This window comes from Nicotiana attenuata, chromosome 1 (assembly GCF_001879085.1).
Source record: "Nicotiana attenuata strain UT chromosome 1, NIATTr2, whole genome shotgun sequence".
Lineage (NCBI taxonomy): Eukaryota > Viridiplantae > Streptophyta > Magnoliopsida > Solanales > Solanaceae > Nicotiana > Nicotiana attenuata.
In genome coordinates, this window is record NC_031989.1 from 101801507 (window position 1) to 101825631 (window position 24125).

The 24125-nt window shown below is 35.3% G+C and overlaps 1 protein-coding gene across 1 annotated transcript; it reads left to right on the top strand.

The window, feature by feature from the left end:
• On the top strand, positions 286–22657 carry LOC109231428. Its single transcript, XM_019397092.1, has 38 exons — positions 286–457; positions 863–1253; positions 1709–1738; positions 1822–1908; positions 1989–2044; positions 3474–3557; positions 4730–4802; positions 6042–6097; positions 6177–6282; positions 6398–6466; positions 6982–7068; positions 7803–7853; positions 9401–9533; positions 9633–9694; positions 9848–9976; positions 10193–10283; positions 10381–10415; positions 11496–11571; positions 11663–11845; positions 11995–12153; positions 12355–12376; positions 12487–12601; positions 12707–12826; positions 13229–13546; positions 13638–13741; positions 14837–15017; positions 15112–15220; positions 15305–15399; positions 16924–17022; positions 18017–18083; positions 18524–18609; positions 18970–19251; positions 19320–19538; positions 19867–19981; positions 20858–21065; positions 21156–21347; positions 21480–21797; positions 21987–22657. The coding sequence occupies exons 1-38, from the start codon at positions 441–443 to the stop codon at positions 22249–22251; spliced, it is 4890 nt and encodes a 1629-aa protein (XP_019252637.1). The 5' UTR covers positions 286–440; the 3' UTR covers positions 22252–22657.

Here is a 24125-nt window from a genome sequence, read left to right on the forward strand (position 1 = left end):
CGCAGGGTGTGAGCAATCAACGTGTCACATTTGACAGGTCAGCCAATCGGACCCACTTCCTTTTGTCCGTTTAAGTTTTAACGCCAGGTATTTCAAATGGTACAAGACACGTGGCCTCAGATAATTTGCGGTGCTCAATGATCATTGGGCGCAATATAGCTGTGCTCATATTTCCTCTCTCTATTTCAAGAATATAAATGCTAACTTGCACCTATTAGTAACCCCAGAAAAAAACAGATAGACAAAAAAGGGTGCGTACTGCGCCAGCTGGCCACTATAGCGTTCAGGCCTCTGCTGCATGCTAGTACTACTCCCTATTTACTACCCGCAGTCTTTTCCAATTCTTTCTCATCATTTTCTCCCAAAACCTTCTCTGTTACTATATATTTCTTCTTTCTGTAACCCTTGCAAATCCATTTTCTGCTAATCACCATTTGAAGATGCAAGAAAACAAAATGTAAGTCACTTAATCAAGTTTTCTTTCACATATGTATATATACACAAATTAAAAAAAATGGTTCATTCTATTATTCTTCCATGCATACGTGTATACTATTACTATAAAGAGTAAACATCGATTGACTCAAGCCAAGGATCAGTCAATATCTCTTCTTTTTTACTTTATTTGGTATAAAATCTGTTTTCTTTTTTGTTTTTTTGTTTTTGTTTTGAGATGCTATATATAGAGTATGTTATATGCATATGTGTGTGTGGTTTTGTTTTTCGAGTGTTTAGCATATTCTTTTTGCTTTATACCTAGGCTTTCGCTAAGGTTGATTTTAACAGGCATCAAAGAAATTTATTTATTTATTTATTTATTATAATTATTATGTAACTACCATTTGTTTTTGGCATGTGGTAGGTCGAGCAAAAGACAGAGTGAAGATTTTTCAGCAGAAACGCCAAGGAAGAAACCAACTAGGGCTCTAAGAATCCAAACTGATTCAGATGAGGAAGTTGGTATTGAAGAAAAAGTTTGTTATTTTCGGGTTCTGTTGCCAAATGGTATAACTTTGGAGTTGCAAGTACCTGAACCGCCCACTGAAATGCCGGTTGAGGACTTTATCATTGTAGTGAAGCGAGAATGCATAAAAGTTGGGGGAAGAACAGAGTTCGGCCTGAAGTCCAAAAGACAGATTTATTGGACGAGCAAGGATTTGCATTTTGTAGATGCTTTTGAGAACAAGATAACAAAGACGTTGGATTTCAGGAATTTTAAGCCTAATTACAAGTCTCATATGTTAAGGCTTTGTGTATGTCTGTTTTATTTTGTTTTTCCTTATTTCAAATTTCTCCTTTTTTTGGGTCCCATTTGCTTTTGTTATTGGTTGATATTTTTTTTATTTTAAATAAAGTAGTATTTGAAGTTAAGTTTAAAAAAATAACTGGAAGTTGAAGTTGTATTTGGACATGAAAACATAGTCGAAGGTTGTGACTGAAAAAAACTTTGAAAACCTAAAACCTATGTTTCAAACTTCAAATTCCATATTTGAAGTTTGAAGTTGGCTAATTTGATAAGCGAACACTTATTTGAGAAGTTTTTTAAACAGACACTTATTTTTGGACAAATGGGGCCTTATGCACTGAGAGTGTAAATAATTTTTTAAACACGGAATTACCTAATGCAACACCTAATTATGTTAATGTATTTACAATGTTAGTAGTGCATGGAACTTAAACTCTTTTGTTATTTCTATTTTCCATACAGGATGGTTCAGCCGAAGCAGATAAATATGAGGTTGGTACTTCAGTCTCTGGCTGCTTGCTATTCAAGCATATATGTTAATATAAGTTAAATGAGTGTATGGTTGCATTTGACAGAATATGTGGGATCTTACGCCGGATACTGATTTGTTGAAGGAGCTACCCGAAGAATATACTTTTGAAACTGCACTTGCAGATTTGATTGTAAGAATCTAATATTGCACATAACTTTCTCTATTTATGTTCATCATTATAAGCTTTAACTTCATGTCACTGTATATCAGGATAATTCATTGCAGGCTGTATGGTCTAATCATGCAAACCAGAGGAGATTAATAAGGTATGGAACTTTGAAGCTGGATAGCTCAATAAAGCATGTAATCAACTCAAATTCTTAAAGACTGGAGATAGTGTGATATTTACTAAAGACTGATTTTTTGTTTTAAAGATGTTAATGTATACTTGAGAGTATACCAATATATTGTTCATCCTGGGAGCTGAGTGTCAAGTGTTTTCCTAAAATGGTGATCTTTGACCAAAAAGTGTTAAGCCTTTTAGTTAAACCAATTAACGATAAAATAGAGGGTAAATCTTAGCCAAACATAATTGGCTTTAGATCTAAGCATAATGGGTACTAAAATCAAAGGGACCGAGTTTATGCAACATTCCTTAGAATGATTGAAAGACGCTAAATGTAAATAATAAGCTTACATCTTTGATATATTGTTCCGTATTTGTAAAAGCAAAGAAGATAAGGGAGGGATCTCGTTGATAACCATGAGATCTAGCTTCATTGATTCAACAATGGAGATTACAAAGGTTGGTAACCCGAAATCTAGACTTCTTTCTTCGTTCCTTAGAGGTCTCTCTCGTGTCTTCTGTTTTTCCTCCTTCTTCTTCAGATCCCCCTTCTTTCTGCTTTGTCTTCCTTATATATATATTGTCAATTTCCCTTTTACCCAATGGTTCTTAACCAGCGTGTCCTCTCATGATTGTGCTCTTCCTCACTCGCCCAAGTATTACGTTCTGCTGTGTAAGTCTTCTGATGGCCTGATCTCGGCAGTGGCCGAGATACGCGTCGCCATTACACCTCGTGGGCACGACCATGGCTTGGTCGACCTCTTACCGTTCCCTTTAATGATAACCATCTGATGGTCGGATTTTGACCCATACAGTAACATGTAATCTTGTTTTTGTCCAGTTCAGTTAAATTGCAGACTAAAGTTCACATGAATCTTGCCTGAAACTGGATAATTTAATTCCCCAAGAAACTTGTAACTCATTTTTCTAATCATTTTAACGCCTTGCAACTGTGCCATCATCAACTGTATCCTTTTTCTTTTCGGATATACTGGATGGTTTCAATTTTCCTATTCAATTCAGTTCATGCTTCAACTAACTTCTAAACTAAATGATCCTTTTGATATTGCCGCCTAACATGAATTCCAAGGATTTATAATATATTCTTATCGTTTTCTGCATGTGCTCACACTTATTTGTTTGACCTGCTGCTGGCAGTAGTTGTGTAGCTCCGCTCTTCTTATTAATCGTGACCATATCTTACTGAGATTGGATGTCGTCTTATTTCCTGTTGGCTCCTACTTTTTTCTTTCACTGGCTTTCACTTATGTAAATCTATTATGTTAAATGGCGCCTACGGCTGTATCATTGTCTTGATAAATAGCTCTGTACAAGATGTTTCATTATCTTGATTAATAGCTCGTATCTCACACTCCATGATAACGTTCACTGATTCTCTTATTTTGCAGTCTAGAGTTAACTGAGAAGAGGATCACAATATTTGACACAGGCCCTGGTATGGATGGAAGTGCTGAAAACTCTATAGTCAAGTGGTAAGTTGTTGTTTCACTGATTTAACTGGGAACTTATGAGTTATCAGAATGACGTGGACTAAGGCTGTAAGTTAACTTTGAGTTCTAAATTAATAAATACTTTCTTATGTGTTGCATAAGGTTCTTCTTCTTGAGGTTGGCACCAAGACACTTGAATCAGTCCTTAAAGATGGAAGTTGGTGTCTTAGATGGTTCAAGTTTTTAAGTTATATGGATGAATAACTTTTCCGCAGAAACGCCTTAATTTCTCTTTTCTTTTGACTGTTTTAGACCATTCCTTTTGATGCATCAAGATCTCTCTCACATATAGATAGATTATTTTTCTTCCCGTGTGTTGTTCTTTTGCCCTTTCGGGTAGGGGTAAGGCCTGTGTATGTATTACCCTCCCCAGACCCCACCTTGTGGGACTATACTGGGTAGTTGTTGTTGTTGTTGTTGTTGTTGTTTTTGTTGTGTTGTTCTTTTGAAAATAACTTCCAGAAAAAATCAGAGGTCTGTTTTTGTATCTGCTATTTGAATTTATGTTAGGTCTATTTGCACTTACCAAAAAAATAGTTTATGCTAGGTCTATTTGTTGCAATGACTATCATTTGGTTTTGAAAGACTTTATCTTTAATTGAGGGAAAACCACTTGTAACGGATTTGGGAACAACGATTAATGATTAATGTCTTCTTTTAAATAAAGAAACTCATGCACTTCTTTGATGGCTTGATGCATTGCGATGAGAGATCAAAACAAAGAGTAAAATGCTTTTGTAACACTCAGGGTCTCCAGAAAGTGATCAATACAGTGCGCATAGTTTGTCTAGACTGCAAATCAGATAAATAGAACTGAAGAGTTGATGCAGTGAGAAAGCTGCATGTATTTTACTAATTTGCACCTTAACTGCAACTATCTTCATTCAATTCTTTTGTGATTTCTATCTCAAAGCCAGCTTAGAAACTTGATCCTGTCCTCTTCAATTACGTTGTCAGTTCTTTCATCTTTACTGTTATTTAATGCACTTTCATTGTTATTTTATTTTTTTATTATTTTTATTATGTGATGTCGTATGTTTTTAGGGGAAAGATGGGAGCTTCTCTTCATAGTTCATCTTTACTGTTATTTAATGCACTTCCATTGTTATTTTATTCTTTTATTATTTTTATTCTGTGATGTCGTATGTTTTCAGGGGAAAGATGGGAGCTTCTCTTCATAGATCATTGAGATACAGAGGCATAGGAGGAAAACCTCCATACTTAATGGTTATTTTTTAACTCCAATATACAGTTTGTTTAACCGTATCCAAAAGACTACTATTAAATGGATTTCCAATACACAGAATTACTGTGCAGTTGTTGAGTTTTGAAATATCCGGGCTAGTAACAGGTCCAGCTTGAACATAGAGACCGGTAGTTACTCATTGTAATGAACTCATGCCTTATTTTGGTCTTGTCATTTCCCTGCAACTTGGCTCTGTGAAGTATCATGTATGTTGTCTCTTAAATGTTTTGAACATAAATGAACTCAGTAACACAAGATAATCTCAATTTTTGAGAAATCTTGAATCTTCAATGACATACTCATTTCTACCATTTCATAGTGTCTTCAAATTATTGGTTCTCCAAGACTGTCTTTCCCATGATCAGTAAGATGGGCATAAAAATCTTTTTGCATCCATTTTGGCAAAAAATCACGAAATGACAATTGTTGCCTAGAGTTTGTACTTATTACAATGAAGAGCAGCCTCTACGTAAAGTTCTTGTTGTGATTCAGAGTCATCTGATAACGAGACATCAAGACATACCTTTATCCCACTTCAACTTGATATTTGTTTACTTTGCAATTCTTTTCCTTGTAAGGCTTCTTTTGACATTTATATACCTGTCGATTTGAAGGTTTAGCCCCATGTACACACTACTCTTTGCATAATTTTGTTGATAGTTGATAATCCATTGGAGGCAGAAGCTGAAATTCATAGTCAGCTATCGATAATAGGAAAGACCTATTTTTATACTATTTTATACGGAAAAAACCAAGCAACAAGAGCATTACAAGTATTAAAATGGAAAATATAATTGTTTCTCTAGATATATCTTTGAAATCTTACCAACTTGTACTTAAATAACTTTCTATCTTCCTTTTTTATTCCCTTTTCTTCAAAGACCTATTTTTATACTACTTTATACGGAAAAAACCAAGCAACAAGAGCATTACAAGTATTAAAATGGAAAATATAATTGTTTCTCTAGATATATCTTTGAAATCTTACCAACTTGTACTTAAATAACTTTCTGTCTTCCTTTTTTATCCCCTTTTCTTCAAATGCTCTTTATCTCTTAATAACAGTTTGGACAATTTATACCTTACGTAATTTGATTTTTAATTCATCCAACTACCCAGCCAGGAATCCAACTACATTTTGTTTCTGTATCTATCTGTGTCTCCATCCTCTTGGCTGACTTTTGTTTATAGGTTATCTGACATGGCGATTATTTTTACAGCCTTTCTTTGGTATGTTTGGTTATGGAGGACCTATTGCATCTATGCATTTGGGAAGGTATGTCTTGCTAAAGTTTATAATGGCTTCATTTTGGACAAAATAAAGGACTTATTTTCATCTTGATGCCTTTTTGTAGACGAGCCTCAGTTTCTTCAAAGACAAAGGAGTCTAAGAAAGTATTTGTGTTACATCTTGAGAGAGAATCTCTGATTAGCTGTTCTTCTTCTCAACACACTTGGAGGGTGCTCATCATTGTTTAATATTGCTATCTTCTTATCATTTTGGCTCTCATCTTTGTATGCGGTTCTTTCTCTTTATCTTATCCTCCTAAGTTTATATCTTTTTCCTTTCATTTAGACCGATGGAAGTGTTAGAGACCCCTTGGAAGATGAGATTCGAGAATCAACTGATGGTAGCTTCACTAAAGTAAAATATTCTTCCAGACTCTTGCTGACCCTTTTATTATTAGAGTTCTTTAGTATCATCTTCATTCGGAATAGAATTTAGCATGATATGAGTGATATTGTAATTGATCCTTTTAGTCCAATCTTTGTGGTTCTTCATAGTGTTATGATTTGTTGTATCCTCCATGGACTGAGACCTTTTTCAATGTCTCTGAAAAATAATTCCATTACTAAATTGTTTTGAAATGGCTTATTATTGTGGTGTTTCCCAAATTATTTTTACGAAGAACAAATGTCTGTAATCGTTTTAGGTTTGGATTTAGGCTGCTCATAGCATTTTGATGCTTTAAATGCTTTGTTGTTTTGGTATATGTTAACACACTGAACATCAATGATTTCGATTTAATTGTGGCAATAAAAGGTTCCATGAAATAAGTCTCAAACATGTTATGGAATTGTTGGTGAAAGTATATAATCAGCTTTTGAACACCATTGTTCCTTACCTTATTGACAGGTTGTTCCTTACCTTATTGACAGGTTGAAATTTTTCATCCAAAGATGAGAAGCGAAAGCATACAGCAGTTACAATACAAACTGAAGGATATATACTTCCCTTATATTCAGGTTAGTGGTTTATAGAGTTTATTTGATAAGTTGGTTTTAGAGGTTTATGTAGTAGCGCTTTCTGATCATTGTTTCCTGTTCATTACTTTCAAATTTGATTAATAGCATTGTTATATATGGCAACTAGGAACTTTGTTACTCTGATTGAGGCTGAAGATAATGTGCACGTGAGAGTCTTGTTATTGTGATTTTGAATTACTACTTGTTGCTTTAAGCATCCTTTTTCGTTTCTTTTGCTTAATGCATATTCCAATTGTATGCCAGCTTTTGTAGTATACCTTAGAACTGGCCTTGCTGATTTTACAATTTACACGCATCACACTTCTTCCTTTCTGTGATTTGCATTTTGCTCAGTGTATGTTACAGATAATAAGTTCCTACTGTAGTATATTAACTTCTGCTGGTGTGGAATTTTGTGACCTGTTCAAACTTTTATAGCTCCTCAACTTCCTTGGGATTGAGGCGTAGTTGCTGTGTTATTGTTGCTCAAACTTCTAGAGCTCTTTTCCAAAATTTTATGTCCTATAGTCATTGTGATAGCTAGTTTTTAGTTGGATAACTGACATTAGAGAGCTCGAAAGTAACTTAAAAGGTTTATGTGGAGCTACAACCGTTGTTGCTGAAGATGCTATCCAGTCTGGCGTGTGGTGATGTGATGATACTCTCTGCCTTATAGGATTTATCCTGTGCACTCTGGCCTTCGGTATCTTATTCATTATTATTTCATTGTGCAGTGTGATGAAGTGTCAAATACAGGAAGAACCATAATGCCTATTGAGTTTCAGGTATAGTATCTATATATTAGAACTCGATGAAAATTTTCCTATACCATGCACTTGATGTCTTTATAAATGGTGGAAAGATACTTTTGTACAGCTTAGGTAAACATTTTTATTTTTTGGTATTATTTTCAGAGAACCATGAGATACCAATTAGTATCAGATGATTGGTTACTCTTTGTTGAGAACCTCTTAAAGGTCCTTTCTCTTCATGTTTTTGTTTTTTGTTTTTCTGTAATTCTCCACTTGGAGTTCCTCTCTTTCTGGATGAGTTCTCATGCTCTTGATCTTAAAGATCACCATTTTTCTGGCAATGTCATCTATTTGTTGTTGAGGATTCCTCTTAGCGTCTTTTTGAAGGTTGCCAAATGAGCTGTAAATGTAAATGTTATCCAATGTGGAATTTGTTCTTCACCGTGACCTCTTATGTCTGCATGCCACAGTATCATTTAGTCTTTTACCTTGCGTGATCTTGCTTGTCTCAGACACTTCTGGTTACTTGTGAACTACGTTTACTTAGTTTATCCTCTTCCTCGGCACCTTGTTCTCTCCATTTCTGAATTTTGAAGTCTTTGCTTACTGCTTCATTCTTCTGATGTCATTCCATTTTTCCATTCCCTTAAAGGTCCTCTTTGATTATCTGTGTGGCACTTAATTCAAATTTTTGAGAAATGATTATTTGCTTTAATTTTTCGTCCCTCTTTTATCTTTTTTTTTTTTTTTTGCCTTTTGTTGCCTTTGTAAAGCATCAGTGGAGAAAGCATTCACAGTCTTTTGCATGTGGTAAGTTCACATAGTGGATATTATGTTTTCTTGTCCAACTTCTCTGAAAAGCTTTTTCTGGTAAGAAATTCAATTCAGCCTGTTACGTAAATTAGTTATCTAAGACAGATGAGGCACAAATGCTCTTATTTCACTGAAAAAAAACTGTTTTGCATTGAAGGAAGGTTCTTTCTGCATGTTCTTTTTTAGCTTGGATACCATCCTTTATCTAGCGCTCATGTTTTCCACTTGATTTCCTATTTCTCTATGTTATAGGAGTTAAATAAAAGATTGTTTTCCTGTTATCATTTCGTAGATGGTGCTTTGTTTCTTTTCCTCATCTCGAGCATTTCCTATTTGTTTTCTTTCAAACTGGTGCTGGTAGTTGTTCTCTCTTTTAATCTTCAATTTTGTGCAGTTTCACTAACAGTTGCCCGTACCATTTGTTTCTTGATGAGTATCCTGTTCTTTTTGTCATGCAGTTAGAGAGATAAGCTTTACTGACCACAAAAAAATCGGAAAACCATCATTTGAGTGAGAATTTTCAGCTACTATGATAGTTTCTGTCACAATTCGTCATCTGTTGGTTGCGTTACCACCACAAAATAAGTGACTAATTGGTCAAAATTTTGAACAATCTCAATGAGAGCACCTTCCATTTGTGTTAAAGCAAGTTCTAGTATTTTTTGGGAACTCTCAATCTGAGCACCTTTTGCCAATTATTTTCAAAGCAAGTTCTAGCAGACATCTCTTTCTTTTTCAGCAGATCTTTCAGTTGATGCGATTTGCAGGTCAATGGCACTAATTTAGCAGAAATTGAAGGTGGAGAGGTGGCAACCACAAACTTAAAGTCCTGCAATGGTCCTGAGTTTGTATTACAACTTAGATTTCATGTAAACGATACCAATGTAAAAGTTGGTTCAGGTAACATATACGTCATTTGTCACGACAAACACCTAGCAAGTATTTTCATTAAATCCTGTTATCATAGAGGATTTTATAGTCTGAGATCAAATTTCTCAGGAAAGAGATCACCCCTAGAAGCAAATGCTCGCCTGAAGTGTGTTTATCTTCCAGTGGTGCAGGTGACACTATACTGTCTCTAGTTCTGTATTTTGCAATGTATCTTGGAATTTATTTTGGTGTGCATACAGATCATTCACCTCCTTGTCTAAGAAAAAAGAAAGATCCTGCACTTAAAAACCTTTTTAAGGATGTGTGAATGCTTTTAATTGCAGGGTAAAGAGAGTATTGAGGTGATATTGGAAAAGCTAGAGGCGGATGGATATGGAATTACAGAGAATTTTGAAAGTTTTAGTCATGTTTCTGTCCGGCGGTTGGGTCGTCTACTTCCAGATTGTCGATGGGTTAGTCGATCAGAATCTTTCTTTTATTCATTTACAAACTATATACGTCCGCCAATCTTGTATTCAGTCACTATCCATAATCTGCCAAAATTTACTTTCATAATGAGATTTCTCCAAACTTTGAAAGAAAGGGCGTGTGTGCCTATTTATATGTTATTTTATGCTTGTGTTATTCTCAAGCTTGAACAATGTCAACTAACTTTTTGTTTCTTGCAGACTTGGCTTCCCTTCATGGAACCTAAGCTAAGAAAGGGTGATAAGGCTGAAGTCTTGAAGAGATGCTGCTTTAGAGTAAAATGTTTTGTAGGTAAAACCATTTGTACCAAATATGTACTCCCAATTAATGAATATGCATTTTGCTTTGTCATTGTTCCATGCATCATAGAGCAATATTCTGCTTGCAGAGACGGATGCTGGTTTCAACCCAACACCATCAAAGGTACAAGACAACTTTCTTATATGCATTCTGACAACTTGTGAAGACAGATATTCATTTCCTGGCATGCAAAATGAGAAGTTTTTTTGTATATATCAATGGAGGAACTAACCATGTAAAAAACAAGAGAAATACTCAGCTTGTTGAATAGACTAGGGGAATCTAAATGCAACTAATAATTCTTTACTTTGACAGTTTGAATCTTTCTACAGTCTGATTCTTTTTACACCACTGGACACAATAAACTTCATACACTACGTGCATTTTGTATCATTGCTTGTTGACCTGCTTCTATTTGTCTAGGACAACCTTGATGACAATCTTATATTTTTAATTTTGTTCCATTTCTTTATATCTTCTGGAGAAATCATTTATTTTGTACCATATTTTTTCATGTATTATGGAACAATCACTAACACATTTTTGAATTTGAACCTTCCCTCTATTTTTGTGCTGTTAGTAATCTTATCCTTTTCAAATACAAATATTCAGTATATTCCACCCCCCCCCCCCCCCCCGAATTAGTGAATTAGATAGGATTCGGAGGAAAGTCAAATCCTAGATGTTGAAGTAGAAGTCTTGAGCTCCTCTGATTTAGGACCTAAACGTTAAGCATGAGTGATGTATTCGATAGCTGCAGCATCTGCAAAAGTTATTTTATAGTTGTCGCAATTGAGTTACCAGTATAATTGATTTAGGCCCGCCTTATCTCCAGATCTCTTCCCTGTAGACCCCATATGATTGTCAATCGTAATGTCAAAGTAGCATTATTGGAAATTGGAATGAAGGAGGCCAATTAGGGAGTCATACAGGAGATTTCCTAGTGAAAGTGAAATGATAGATGTATAAGGTATGCTACTAGGAAATCTTGTGGTACTCTACCAACCCTTTAAAAATTAAGGGAAATTGTACCACGACACGAACTATTACACAGTGTAAATCAACTAAGCAGGAGCGAAGCCTTTCCCAACTCCAAGTCTTCGATTTGTATTTCTTTAGTGTTGTTCCAAGCTCCAAGAATGATATGGTATATATGCATTTCCCTCTTTTCTCTGATGAGATCTGCTGTATGTATTTGCACAGACTGACTTAGCCCATCACCATCCTTACACCATTGCATTAAGGAACTTTGGCAACAAGCCTTCTGAGAAAGAGAAAGGTAATAACTTTTGGTTTGCTGTGCACTGTTGAAATGTTTATTCACTACGATGCAATGAGGTCTCCTCACCTTATGTTTCAAATCCTTTTAGATATTCATGTTGAGATATCCAAAGATGGAAAAAAGGTGACTCTCTTGCAAGTGGAGAAGCAATATCAGGACTGGATAATTCAGATGCATGAGCGCTATGATGAGGAGGTTGACTGTGGAGAGGATCAACCTACTTTTGTACTCAGCCCTTCGCACAAGAAAGAGCTTGGTGTTTCTTCAGATGGTATTGATTGAAACACAAATCTAGTAGACCTTATGATAAATTCTTTTAGCTGCATCATTTTATTGTGATCTTGCAGCCTGTTTTTGAATTGGTGCAATTTGTAGTTTCCCATTAATGTTAACTCATATCATTGTAATTTGTAATTTCAGTTATGAGAATTCATAAAGTTTTACGAAGGAAAGGAATAACTTGGAAATCAGGGCAGAAGATTAAAATTTTGAAGGGAGCTTGTAGGGGTTTCCACAAGAACAATGTTTTCGCCACATTAGAATATATTATTCTTGAAGGATGTCAGGGGGAATCAGGTGGTAAGTGTTCAAAATTTCGTGGTTCTTAGAGTATGCTATTCTACCTGTTTAATTCCGAGTAGCTCACTATTTTGGTATCTTATGGCTAGCTACTGCTTAAGTAATTACATATCTCTCCGCTGCATTATGTGTTAAAATTCGGCTGTAACCTATCCATTGACGTTGTTGTGATGTTGTAACATTTTTCTCTATATTTTTTAGGCGAGGCTCGAATTATCTGCAGGTTAGTGATTCACTTCTAATATTTCAGGTCACTGCTTGTCCAGGTCTTTAGTTCCCCTCCTTCAACGCTATTACCTGAAACTTTCCTGTCTTTACTATGATTACTTATAGGCCATTAAACGTCCCTGCTGAGAACGGTTCTCGCCTTATAGTTGATAAAGGGTGTGCTAGCATAGAAATCCGTGACTCAAAATCTTTGCCGATTAGTGTGATCGACACCGGAAAGGTTCTTGTTTTGGCTCCATATTATTGCAGCTCAATTAAGTTGTGTTTATTTTTTGCGTTGTCTACATATCTATCTTTTCTAAATAATTAGTGTCATGTTTTGCAGTGCTTATCTGTTGATATTACGGAATGGGAGAACCAAATCTTGAAACAGCAAGAGAAAAGCACTCCATCGTCAATTGACATCTTAAATGCCAAGCAATGTGAAGACTTGGGCATTGAGGGGGTTAGTTTCTAGAAGCAGCTTGCTTCTTTTAATTACTGATTTATTTTTGTGTTTTCCATGATTTCTCCAGTTGATTGCTAGTTTTTTGCATTTTTTTTATATAGCATTCCCTAAATTCTTCTACTTGGGGTCCAAGTCAGATGACATAGTCTTTTTGTTAACGAAGATGAAGCTGAACAGCTCTGTAGGGTTCTTAACTTATTCAGCATGGTAAAGGAGTTGCTGTACTTGTGCCTAGTGGAACACTTTTCTCTATTTTCTTCAAAATTTCCTGCAAGGCTTATTGAGCATCTATTACTTTGAATATCTTTGGAATTGATCAGATTTCAGCTGTGTTTGATCTTGATGGTACGTCACATTTATACTTGTTCATTGAATTGCTGAATTTGGTTGCAAATTCAGGCACTACCTCAGGATGTTGTTGATGCTGGACATGAACCTCCTGAGGAGATTGTTGCCGTTGTTCGTCCAGCTTCTTTTAGTTCTATTACTGCATCCGCAAGTTTGGATCAGAAATACATCATGAAAGAAAATTTTCAGATGACTCTAGAGGTCAAATTTGAAGCAGAAGCGGACAGGAAACAACTTGGTCATATTTACTCTGGCCGATTGACTCCTTCGTCGCGTAAAGGGTTTAACGGTCTATATATATTCCCCCTGAAGGAGAAGTTTCCAGAGATATTTCAGAAAGCAGGCGTTTACCTATTTCAATTTTCTCTTGTAAGTTATATGTTCTTATATATCCATTGTATGATATACTGAATAATGTGTTTGTTATCCCTGATTTTCCTTGCTATTGATCTTTTTTCAGCAAGACAGTTGTACAAATTTTGAAAAGGAAGTGCGTGTTAAAGCATTGTCCGAGGCTGCTAGTTGGAAACTTATAAGTGATGGGAAGACTACACTCAATGTAAGGTGGGGCATCTCTATTCTAAACTGACTTCTTACATACAGTTGTGCAAAAAGAAAAATTTTCCAGCACTGAGTCTTAAGATTGCCATACAAATCTGATATCATTGATGTTCTTAATTCTCATGGCATTTATAAGTCAAAAGAACAGAGAAAATGATTAGTTACCTTGCATTGTATCGATAAACATATGATATAGAGGAGAGTTAGGATAAGAAAACTATCCTCATGTATGATTCAATAAAGAAAACTTTCCCTTTTTATTGGTCCATTTTCTGAAACTCCCCATTGGCCACTTACTCTGTATGCATTTTAATATGAGTGGAGAATAAAGTAAAAGAACCATTACAAGATAAGAACCATTCCTTGTCTTAAAGCTTGAACTGTTAACGAGGGGACACTTTTATTTATTTATATTAGCTCTTCAACAAGCTTCTAACTGATTCTTAGCCCTGTGCCAAGCACGTTGAAATATTTTTGTTGAAGGGTGGTGGTGAGAATCAAACTCTAGACTCTGCCTACACTGATTGTTTGAATTGCCTCATCTAATGTTTTAGTTATTAGAGAAAGACACTTTTATTTTTGTTTTGGATCTTCAACAATTTTGAATGCCCGTTTTCTCTTAATTCTTTTGGATTTGCAGTCTGTGAAGGAATGGAGTTTGATTTAATCTGTTGAGGACTTTATCAAATTGTGCATGGATAGGAAATAGAATTATTATAGTTGAATGAGTTTCATATTCGTCAGTATAATGCTTGCCTTGTTTCCTTAATAATGCCTTGTTTTCAATATTTCTGAGGTGAGTTATTTAGATTAAACCTATGAAGCATTTATTTTCCCTGCAATTAAGAGCTGTCATGCAACATTTTATTTCTTTCTCCATTTGCCTTAAGTATCTCACTTATCAGCAATTAAGAATCAGCATCTAGTCTCAGATGCATGTGGTAGTAAACTTCATAGTACAACCTTACCGTTGTTGCATTGTAGCATATTTTCCTTTGCAGTCTATTTGAGACAAACTGACTATTTGTTTCACCTGCGTATAAGCAACTCGTTCACTTCGTGACAAAGTTTGATGGTGTCTAAAATGTTCTTTGGCAGGGTTGGTTCTTTTTTTCCAGAGTTTTTGTGCGTTGCATGTTATGATAGATTTTCCAATCGTATTCCATTCAAGTTGCACACAAAGATAAAGATGAAGTTAAGTTCTAGTGCCAATGTTGTTGAGTCCAAGTGCCACTATGATCAATTCATTTCACGTGACAGATATACGATGAAGTTTAAGGTGACATTATATGATCCCAGCTTCAAGTCCTTCACAGTACACTTGTCAAATCTTCTCTAAATAAAGAATTATATCTAAACTTTCCACTCTTCAGAATGTAATTATTGAAACTAGTGACTTGGATAAGATTCGACCAAGTTATGAAGCTACCTTACATATATGTTCAAAGGATGACCCGGTTTTAGCAGCTATTCCTTGTACAGGTAATTGATGTATAATTTTGTTTTCCGTTGACTGAGAATATATAATATATGTGCTGTTCCTTAGTTGTTTTCCTCTGCTTATAGTTATTCCTGGACCTTTGCAACGCGTCCTTCTGCATCCTGTAGATTTTGGCAAGAAATTGGTTCCAGGAATGATCATTAAGGAGCTTGCTTTGGAGGTAATGGAATTTTAATTCAACACCCTACTATCACCATAAGGTGTATTGTGTATCATATAGAACTAAAATTCAGCATTCTTTTAAGACGAGGATCATTTTCTAGTTAATAGTATTTAAAACCCCTGTCATGCTTTAAGTTGTGAAAAACACTGTAACTGAAATTTTCAAGGCACAAAAAATTGTCCCTTTGACAAAATAACAGCAATTTATATATAAGTGTAAAATAGGAAATTAATAAAAAAAAAGAAATAAATATGTATAATAGGCAATTTATTAGAAAAAACGGTGTCCGATATGCAATTTATTAGAAAAATAAAGGTGTATATAGGCTCCTAATTTCAGGAAGCAAGAGAAGCCACTACTAGTCTACTAGCACAGATGGGATCATCTGATATCTTAGACGGTTCATTCATCTTGGAGAGTGTTGGAAATTGCAAAAAATCTTATGTGGAATAAAGCAAGTGCCTGTTCTAGGTATTGATGAGAGAAATAAAATATATGACTGGCAACTTTTGCGTGTGTGTTGAGTTTAAGTGGAAGTGTTCAAGTTCCTATATCCTGCTTTGAAGGATGTGAGATGTGTTGCTTCTTCTTTACAACAAAAGCAACCACATGAGAGCCATAGTTCCAAAGCAAGCTCTAATGAGTCTGCTTTTTGCTTCCCAGTATGACCAGTTTGACATAAACCTTTTGCGATTGGTAGAGTATTGCAAGTTAGTGTGGTATCTCCATCCTTTGCTCTTTTTTTTAAAAGGCAAACACAGTCATCCTTTGGTTTTTTTTCTATTTTCTGAAAAGGTAAATGCATCAGTCCTTGCGTTTATTCTACATGATAAATGGTCCCTGTATGTTTGTCAATGAGCATTCTTTATATCTGCTTTTAATAATACTACATGATTGATAAAAACTGAAACCTATGGGACCTGAAAATGGTAAGGATTTCGCAAGGTTAGGTTTGATCAGTGCAGCTACAATGGGACCTGAAAATGGTAAGGATTTCGCAAGGTTAGGATTGCTCAGCTTCCAACTTAGTCTTCAGCTCTCAGGAATCACTGTGGCTGTCTTTTTTGTCTTGCTGTATTATAAAATCTGTACAATTTATAATAATTTTTCTTTGTCATACCACAACTCTGTTTTTACTTGCAATTCATCAATGTTGGTGAAAAGAAGTTGTAACCTTGCATCAGAAGATTCAGATTTTTGACTACGTTTACGACATGAGGAAGAGCATATGCCTGTTGCTTCTGAAAATCTCAAACTTAGAAGCCGCTTGATAGATAGTGAAATCTTCTACTCTTTGTTGATGTAGAGAAAAAACTTACTTTCATGTCTCACTTGTTTATTCTTGTTTTATGGTTTATTAGTGCATGTAGCTCCAGTTGTTTTTCCTTGTTGTCCTTTTGTTACGTGCAAGTCGTGTGGTTGTATGTATATATTTATATATATATATATATATATATATATATATATATATATATATATATATATATNTATATATATATTTTAATTTTGTCTTTGATACAGACATTTGACAAGTATGGTAATCATATGAGAAAAGATGAGCACATCAAGCTGATGCTGGAAGGATTATGTTTACTAGAAAAAGGAGATTGCTTTCTGAAGGTGGTTGCTTTACTTTTTTCTCTTTCTATTTTTTGTACATCTAATAGTCCAGTTGGTAAGAGGGGAAAGCACATTGAAGAAGATAGTTAGTAGTTTTTTCTTGATTTATTAGCTTTAGAGCAATTTGAAGTGTGAGAACTATTTCCTTTCCTTTTTAACTTGCTCAATCAGATTACATACGACAAGATTTGTATTTAGGGATGTCTCAAAGTGTCACTTACTTCTCAGCTGGCATGAAGTTTCAAGAAATCAGATGCAGATGGGAACATGAACCTCCTAACTTGCACAATTTTTAATTAATTTAGTCTTTGCCACAACTGCAATATGCAAGTCTAGCTAACTATTTAGTTCCTATGCAAGTCAAATCCTGTCGGTGACCATGTATCTGGGAACTTGTGTCATTTAGTAAGTTATCAATGGTCACTGCAGATAAGCCGGGATTCTTTTTATGGTTCTGACTCTGGGAGAAATTGTCTAAGGTCTGCAGACGACCGCTGTATTGAATTTTTGTCTTGAAACAGCCCAAAAATCTCAAATTACTCTTTTCTGTTTAACCTATCTCAATAGCTGGTTTAGATCAATCATGTTTCTTCTATTACTTGTCGGTATAGTTCCTTGATCCATTTATATTTGGGCTTAGTAATATTAAGACAGTAGGTGTTTTCAAGGTCATGTGAGCCAATCAGGAGTTGTCTTAGTTTTAGCATCTGTATGTTCTGTAACTTGTATACATTCATATATGCATAGACGCATAAGTGGTGTTATATATTACACTTTCGGACTGATAAATTAGCTAAAGCATCTCTATCTGCGATGGTGGCTTGGTGCATGCCTCTTGGTGTTTGATGTCTTGTTCTTTTAAACTTGCTTGTTTCCAGTTTCCTTTGCTCTTTTCTAGTTCAAATGGTGTAAGTTCATCAGGTTTCTTGTTTCTTTTTACGTTGTTTGATCCACAGTCTATTGGGTATTCTAAGCTTCATATCTCGTGATATAGGTGGACATTCATGGGTGTGTAAACCTTGATGGAACCTTGAAGGTTACAGCAGGATATGGTAGACCTGGTATGTGCTTTAACACATCATCAATGTTGTTGCAGTACTGAGGATTTATATTTTTTGATTTAACATCATGATCCAAAATTCATAACCTGCGTAACTTCTTTTGCGGGGAATGATGCCAGACTACCAGTATTATTGCTTAGCAGTGTGCTGACTGCTGGTAATCTTGCTTCCACGTAACTCATTTGACTTCATCGATCGAGATGTCCTTATGAAAGAGTCTAACCAATGTAAAGCTTTAGTAGTAAAAAGGAAGACTTTTTCATCCTCTTGGATTAAGTAATATGCAGATCCAATATAATGTTATTGCTTAAATATCTTTTTCATAGTTGCATTAAGACTCCATTTATTTGGTGGCAATGAATGTGTGGGATAAGGGTGTTTGAAGAATTGCAAGATCAATGGTCCCCAGTCCTTTAACCAGTTATTTATTCTGCCCACAGTTTTCCTTTCTATTTTTTCTGGCGATGATGTAGTTCTCAAGAAAGAGTTCCAAACTGAAGAGAGATGGTTGCGAGTTGCATCCAAGGTTTGTCAGAGCTCCTCAATCCCTTAGTTGTTGCCAATAGTTCAATATTTCTGTGTCACAAACCATTGTCCATATTAAATAATGAATGCATGACTTTTTTTTTTTGTGCTTTTTAGTTTCTAACATTGGCCTTGACATAGAGTGTGGCCAAAATTATTTTTATTCGCAGATCTTTAGAATTGGGAATTACTTGGTTTTCAATTTCTTGACGTCCTGACTCATGTCTCTTTAAGAATTTGAAGTCTCAAAGATGGGCAATATGATGGGATAGAGAAATATTTGTTTGTTATATAAGTGAAAAGATGATTTGAATATTAATGTGCACCTGAAAAGGTTCTACTGGTGTTTCCTTTACATCAGGTACCTAAAGTTTGTGCCGCTGGTTCTCATTTGGAAGATATTGTCTTTGAGGTCATAAATTCTGCTGGTGAAGTGGATGAAGATATCCATGATGAAGAGGAAAATGGCCACTCTCATACGCTTCTGATAAGGCAGGACACATTGAGGGGAGAAGACAATGTGAAATACAGCTTCTATCATGGACGCTGCATTGTCCGCTCCGTTCCTCTTCCAAAGAATGAAGGGCTTTTCTGTTTTGTAGCCAGTCACTCTCGTTTCCACGAGCTGCAGACAAGCATAGAGGTTTTTATCCTTGGTGATTCACTAATTTCTATCTTGCCAGTACCGCAACCTCATAGTTTTATGTGCAGGTGCATGTTGAGAAGGCGGTAAACGATGAGCATGAAATTCCCCAACCTAGAAATCGAAAGAAAGAGCTTATGCTTCTTGAGGATTCATATTATTCAAAAGCCCCAGGAATTGTGTATGATCACACCTATGATGATTTTTCTGATGGAAGTATATTGCTCTTGAAGGATCCATGTGCTTCCGCAGAACTGGAAGGAAGACTACAAAACCAACTTGAAAAGGTAAGTATGTGTTTCAAAATTACGAATGGTACTCTCGTGAATCAATCAAATTATTCTTTCCTTTGGTGATGGAGGATGACCTTTCTGAATGTTTGAAGTTTGAACCATATCTCTTAGAGGATATGGTTCTGTTCTGTTCTAATGTATGTCTCCAAGTGCTTTGTCTTGACTATTCTTACACACAGTAGTAGTAGTAGTAATAGGAGGGTTAGAAGCAGCAGCAGGTTCTGCGTGAAGGACCAATGAAATTTTTACCATCCTTTTCTTTTGGCATATTCACTTCATTGTTGCATGACTGTCACTAAACTTGAGCTGTGTTTCTTGACAGAAACTTGTGGATGATATTTGCAAGTGTGGTCTAAGCATCAACAAGTGTGACGCAAATCTGGAAATACTTCGCTTTAGGGAATCAAATATTGTGCTTGAGATGTCCAACTTGGGAGGTATTAATTCCACTGATGCTTATATACTACTGTCTGCGCCTCATGCCTTCAGCTTTCTATGGAAGTTATCATGTTTCTTTCATGCTAGTGTGTTGCATATGGTTTGGCGCTATGTAGTCTAGAAAATTGTAAAGTGGAACAAGAAATCAAAGGCAATATTCTATTATGTGTGCTTATCTTTTTCGATTTTACGGAGAATGCTTTTTGTTTTTAAACTATCTTCTGGACTAAACACTGACTCTCCATAATTGTTAAGGGACTATAAATGCCAGAAAGGAAATGTAAAATATTATGAGGTAAATCTTGAGGTGGTTAAATGGAGAGGCTGTGTCTTTTTCTGATTTAACTCTGCCTACTCAATTCTCTGGCTATAAAATGCCATCGTGTGAATGTCTTATGTGCGTAAAGATGGTAAGATTAGACAATATTGAGCGTGTGAAGGAAGTGAATGAAAGAGTAGGAATATGAAGTCGTGGTACCACGTCCATGTTGCCGTCTCAGTTTCAAACTCTATGATTAAAGGAGAAAAGCTAGTTATTTTAGGAAGAAGATCAAAGAAAGAACAAAGACAAATTGCTAAAAGAGAAACTCTTAAAAGTTTTTACTACTTCAGTGTGCGTGTTGAACAGTTAAAAGGCGGTCTTTGTAATTCTTTTTCTGTTCCTGGTGTCCTGTGCTTTTCTCCCAGAACTTCTCCTCATCTTTCTTGTCGTGGTGCCATAAATAATCCTACAATTTAACAATCTGTTAAATAGGAAGAGATTGGTGCTTATTTTTAGTAGAGGATCACCTAATTAGAAACGGAGTGCCTTGCCTTCTTTTTAGACGTACTAAATGCATCTTACAAATTGTGACATGAAATGCTTATGGATGCAGCAAAGATCGGTCCTGATTCTTTTCACGACTTAGGCTACAATAGAAACATGGTTGTGGAGAGGATTGAAGGAAAGGCTGACACTGCAGCTGCTGTTGTCCACAAGCTCCTCAGATCACCAATATCGAAACAGCTACATCTTCAATATGCTAATGACATACTTGGTGTGGTTGCACTGCTTGGAGAGGTTCAGACCCATAAGCTTAGCAGGTTGGTATTGGCGTGCTTTTCTTTTATATGATTGCAGTATAAAACATCCTTGGACATATGGATGTAACTGAGTGCCTTTTCTTGTCTTAGCATGTTTTCAGCATATCTAGGAGAAGATCAAATGCTTGCTGTAGTATGCAAATCCCGTGCAGCTGCCAGAGCTCTTGAAAAGTATCAAATGGATGGAAATGTGAATTGCGCCAGTCCTCTTGACATATTAGCAGCTAAGCTTGGAATTTCCATCAACGGTCGATATTTGGTTATATGCCTTGAGGATATAAGGTAAAAACCTTATTTTTTCCGGTTTGTTTTATACTCGTATGTTTTTTATAGTTCTGGTTGTAGGTTTGTCGCTCCAGTTGACAAATCATGCTATCTGAACATAGAGTGTGTAAATTTTTTGCTTCTTTTCAGACCATATACACGAGGAGTCAGCAGTGATCTCCAACGAGAACTTGCTCTTCCGCTCCCTACTTTATCCAACGGAGAAACTCCCCCGGGCTTTGTGGGGTATGCGGTTAATATGATATTTCCTCCTGCAGAGCATTTGCAGTTGAGAACTGCTTCAGGTCATGGTCTTCGCGAGACATTATTTTATCGCCTGCTTGGTAAGCTTCAGGTATACGAGTCTAGAGAGCACCTTTACATGGCAAGTTCCTGCATAGAAGATGGTGCGGTTTCCTTGGATGGTGGAATGATGAGAGGGAATGGAGTTGTATCTGTTGGATTCGGGTATGTAAGACTATGCCATCAGTGTTTGATAGCTGTTTCATTCGAGTCATACTATTTTTCTCTTTATAACCAATGACTTACCTTTTTTTCCCTACTTCTCTGTCACTTATTTGTTTCTTGTAATGATGAAGTGAATCTGCATGACATCATGGGCCTTATTGATTAATGTCTGCCTTTATTTTTGTTCAGGGAACCATACATTCTATTTCCAGTCATCTGTCCGGAAAGCCAGTTACCACTCTCTTCTGACAGAGTGGAGATATTGAAGCAACTTGAAGAAAAGAAGCTGGAGCTAAGTCGAATGCAAGATCAGATAAAGGATGAGAATAGGCGTAGAGAAAAGTACACGAGGAAGTTGGCCAAAAAGCTCGAGTATAAAAAGCAGATAGAAGAGTTGGGATCTCCACCTGGAATGTACAGCACTGACATGTATATCAGCAGTGCTCCTCCTTGATGCTGGTTTTGCTTCTTCTGAGGCCTATACATGTAATTACTTGAAACATAGCCTCTTATGTTTATTTATGTTGGAGACTTCCCTTTCTGGAACATATTTTTGGTCTGCTTCCATGGCATCTTTTGGTGAGAAATACAGGGTAGTTTACTGTACATCAGTTGTGTAGGAATTTCAGAAGTGAATTACAGCATTGTGCAATCAGCATCTCTTGTATAGCCCCATTATAGTTCTCTTTTGTAAAGTAATTAAGGAATTATTTACTGATCTTATTTTGGAAAGGATTTCACTGAACAGCTACCTCTCGTTCCGTTTTGGGATATGCTTGTATGTAAGAATAACTAACTGTTTGCCCTTTTAGCCTTGGAAAACATATAATATACAGTTATACTGGGATGAATTGTTGCTACATAGCCCAACTTTGTCAAGATGTATTTCTTTGATCGTGCTTGTGCAGTTTTTAGTCTACTTAACTAGTGAATTTTGCAAGGTTTGGCTAGTAGTGTACTCTCTTTTTTCTTTTCTGGTTTTCCACCGGATTGTACATTTTCTTTTGTTTCCCTTGCGGCATCTGGTTTTTGCATTGGGGTCTCATTAAATTCGAATTCAATGTCAGAGGAGAATACATACCCAGAGCTCAAACACGAACTCTCTCGTTAATGATGAAAGATTACTTACCATTCCACCACAAACCCTTGTTTTGTGTTAATATTGTACATTGGATAGATATAGTAATATGTTGGTTGATGAAAGATTAATGTTTTCAGGAAAATAGGGAGTATTTGTTATTTATGTACTACTGTTATCAAAACAAAATGTATTGCTAAAATTATCAGAAAAAGAGTCAAATTTGTCCTAAACTATGCGAAATGATCTGAGATATATTTATATTTGCCCTTACATACGAAAAATGGTTAGTCTCCAATCTTAATGTGTTAATTTGAAAATTAAACTCACCTCCTTTTTAATTTTTTTACACCTTAGTCGCCCTTCCCCACCCCTATGGCCCTATTTCAATAGTCAAACAATGGTATCCCTTGTTTGACCAAAAAAACACAAAAATCCTCCACAACTTTCCTTTCCTATAAAGTCTCCTACTTCTCTTTCTTAAAACCCACCTATTAACATCCTTACAACTCAAACCAAAAAAATAGTCATGGCTGCATGAGCATAATAATATTTTTTTTCCAGTTTTTGTTGAAACCATTAATGCTGGTCTCCAAAGTCAATTTTCTCTCTTCTTTCTTTAGTGAAACTAGTGTTAGAATTAGCGTCATGCACGGATAATTTGACAGAATATTAATCTTATAAATTTATAATTTAATATATTATAATAATTTAATAAATATTAGTTGTTATTTTATTATTTAATATATTATGCAGAAATATAATAAAATCTATACAAAATCAAAGGACATGTAATATAGGAATCAAATAAATTATTTGTTCATTATTTATTCTTTATTAAATTAGCAAGTACTTACTACTATGCATTTACTGATGTGACTTTTTATTAACTTGTCCATTGGCTTTATCAAATAACTTATATATATATATATATATATATATATATATATATATATATATATATATATATATATATATATATATTAACTTGTCAAGTACTTACTCTTCAAATATTTTTTTTTTAAAACTTATGTTATACTGTTCAAAATTCTTCAATTGTCTAAATTTATCACTAATTTTTTGAGTGTTATTTTTTTAAAATTAATTCAAAATATAAATATCATAAAATTATATTTATCCCCCTCTTTTCGTACATTCTTTTCTACTGTAATATTTGATTATTTTTCTCATTTTGTAGTTTAGTGAAATTTAAACAATGTAATATTTATTTAATAAACTATAGTTTTGAA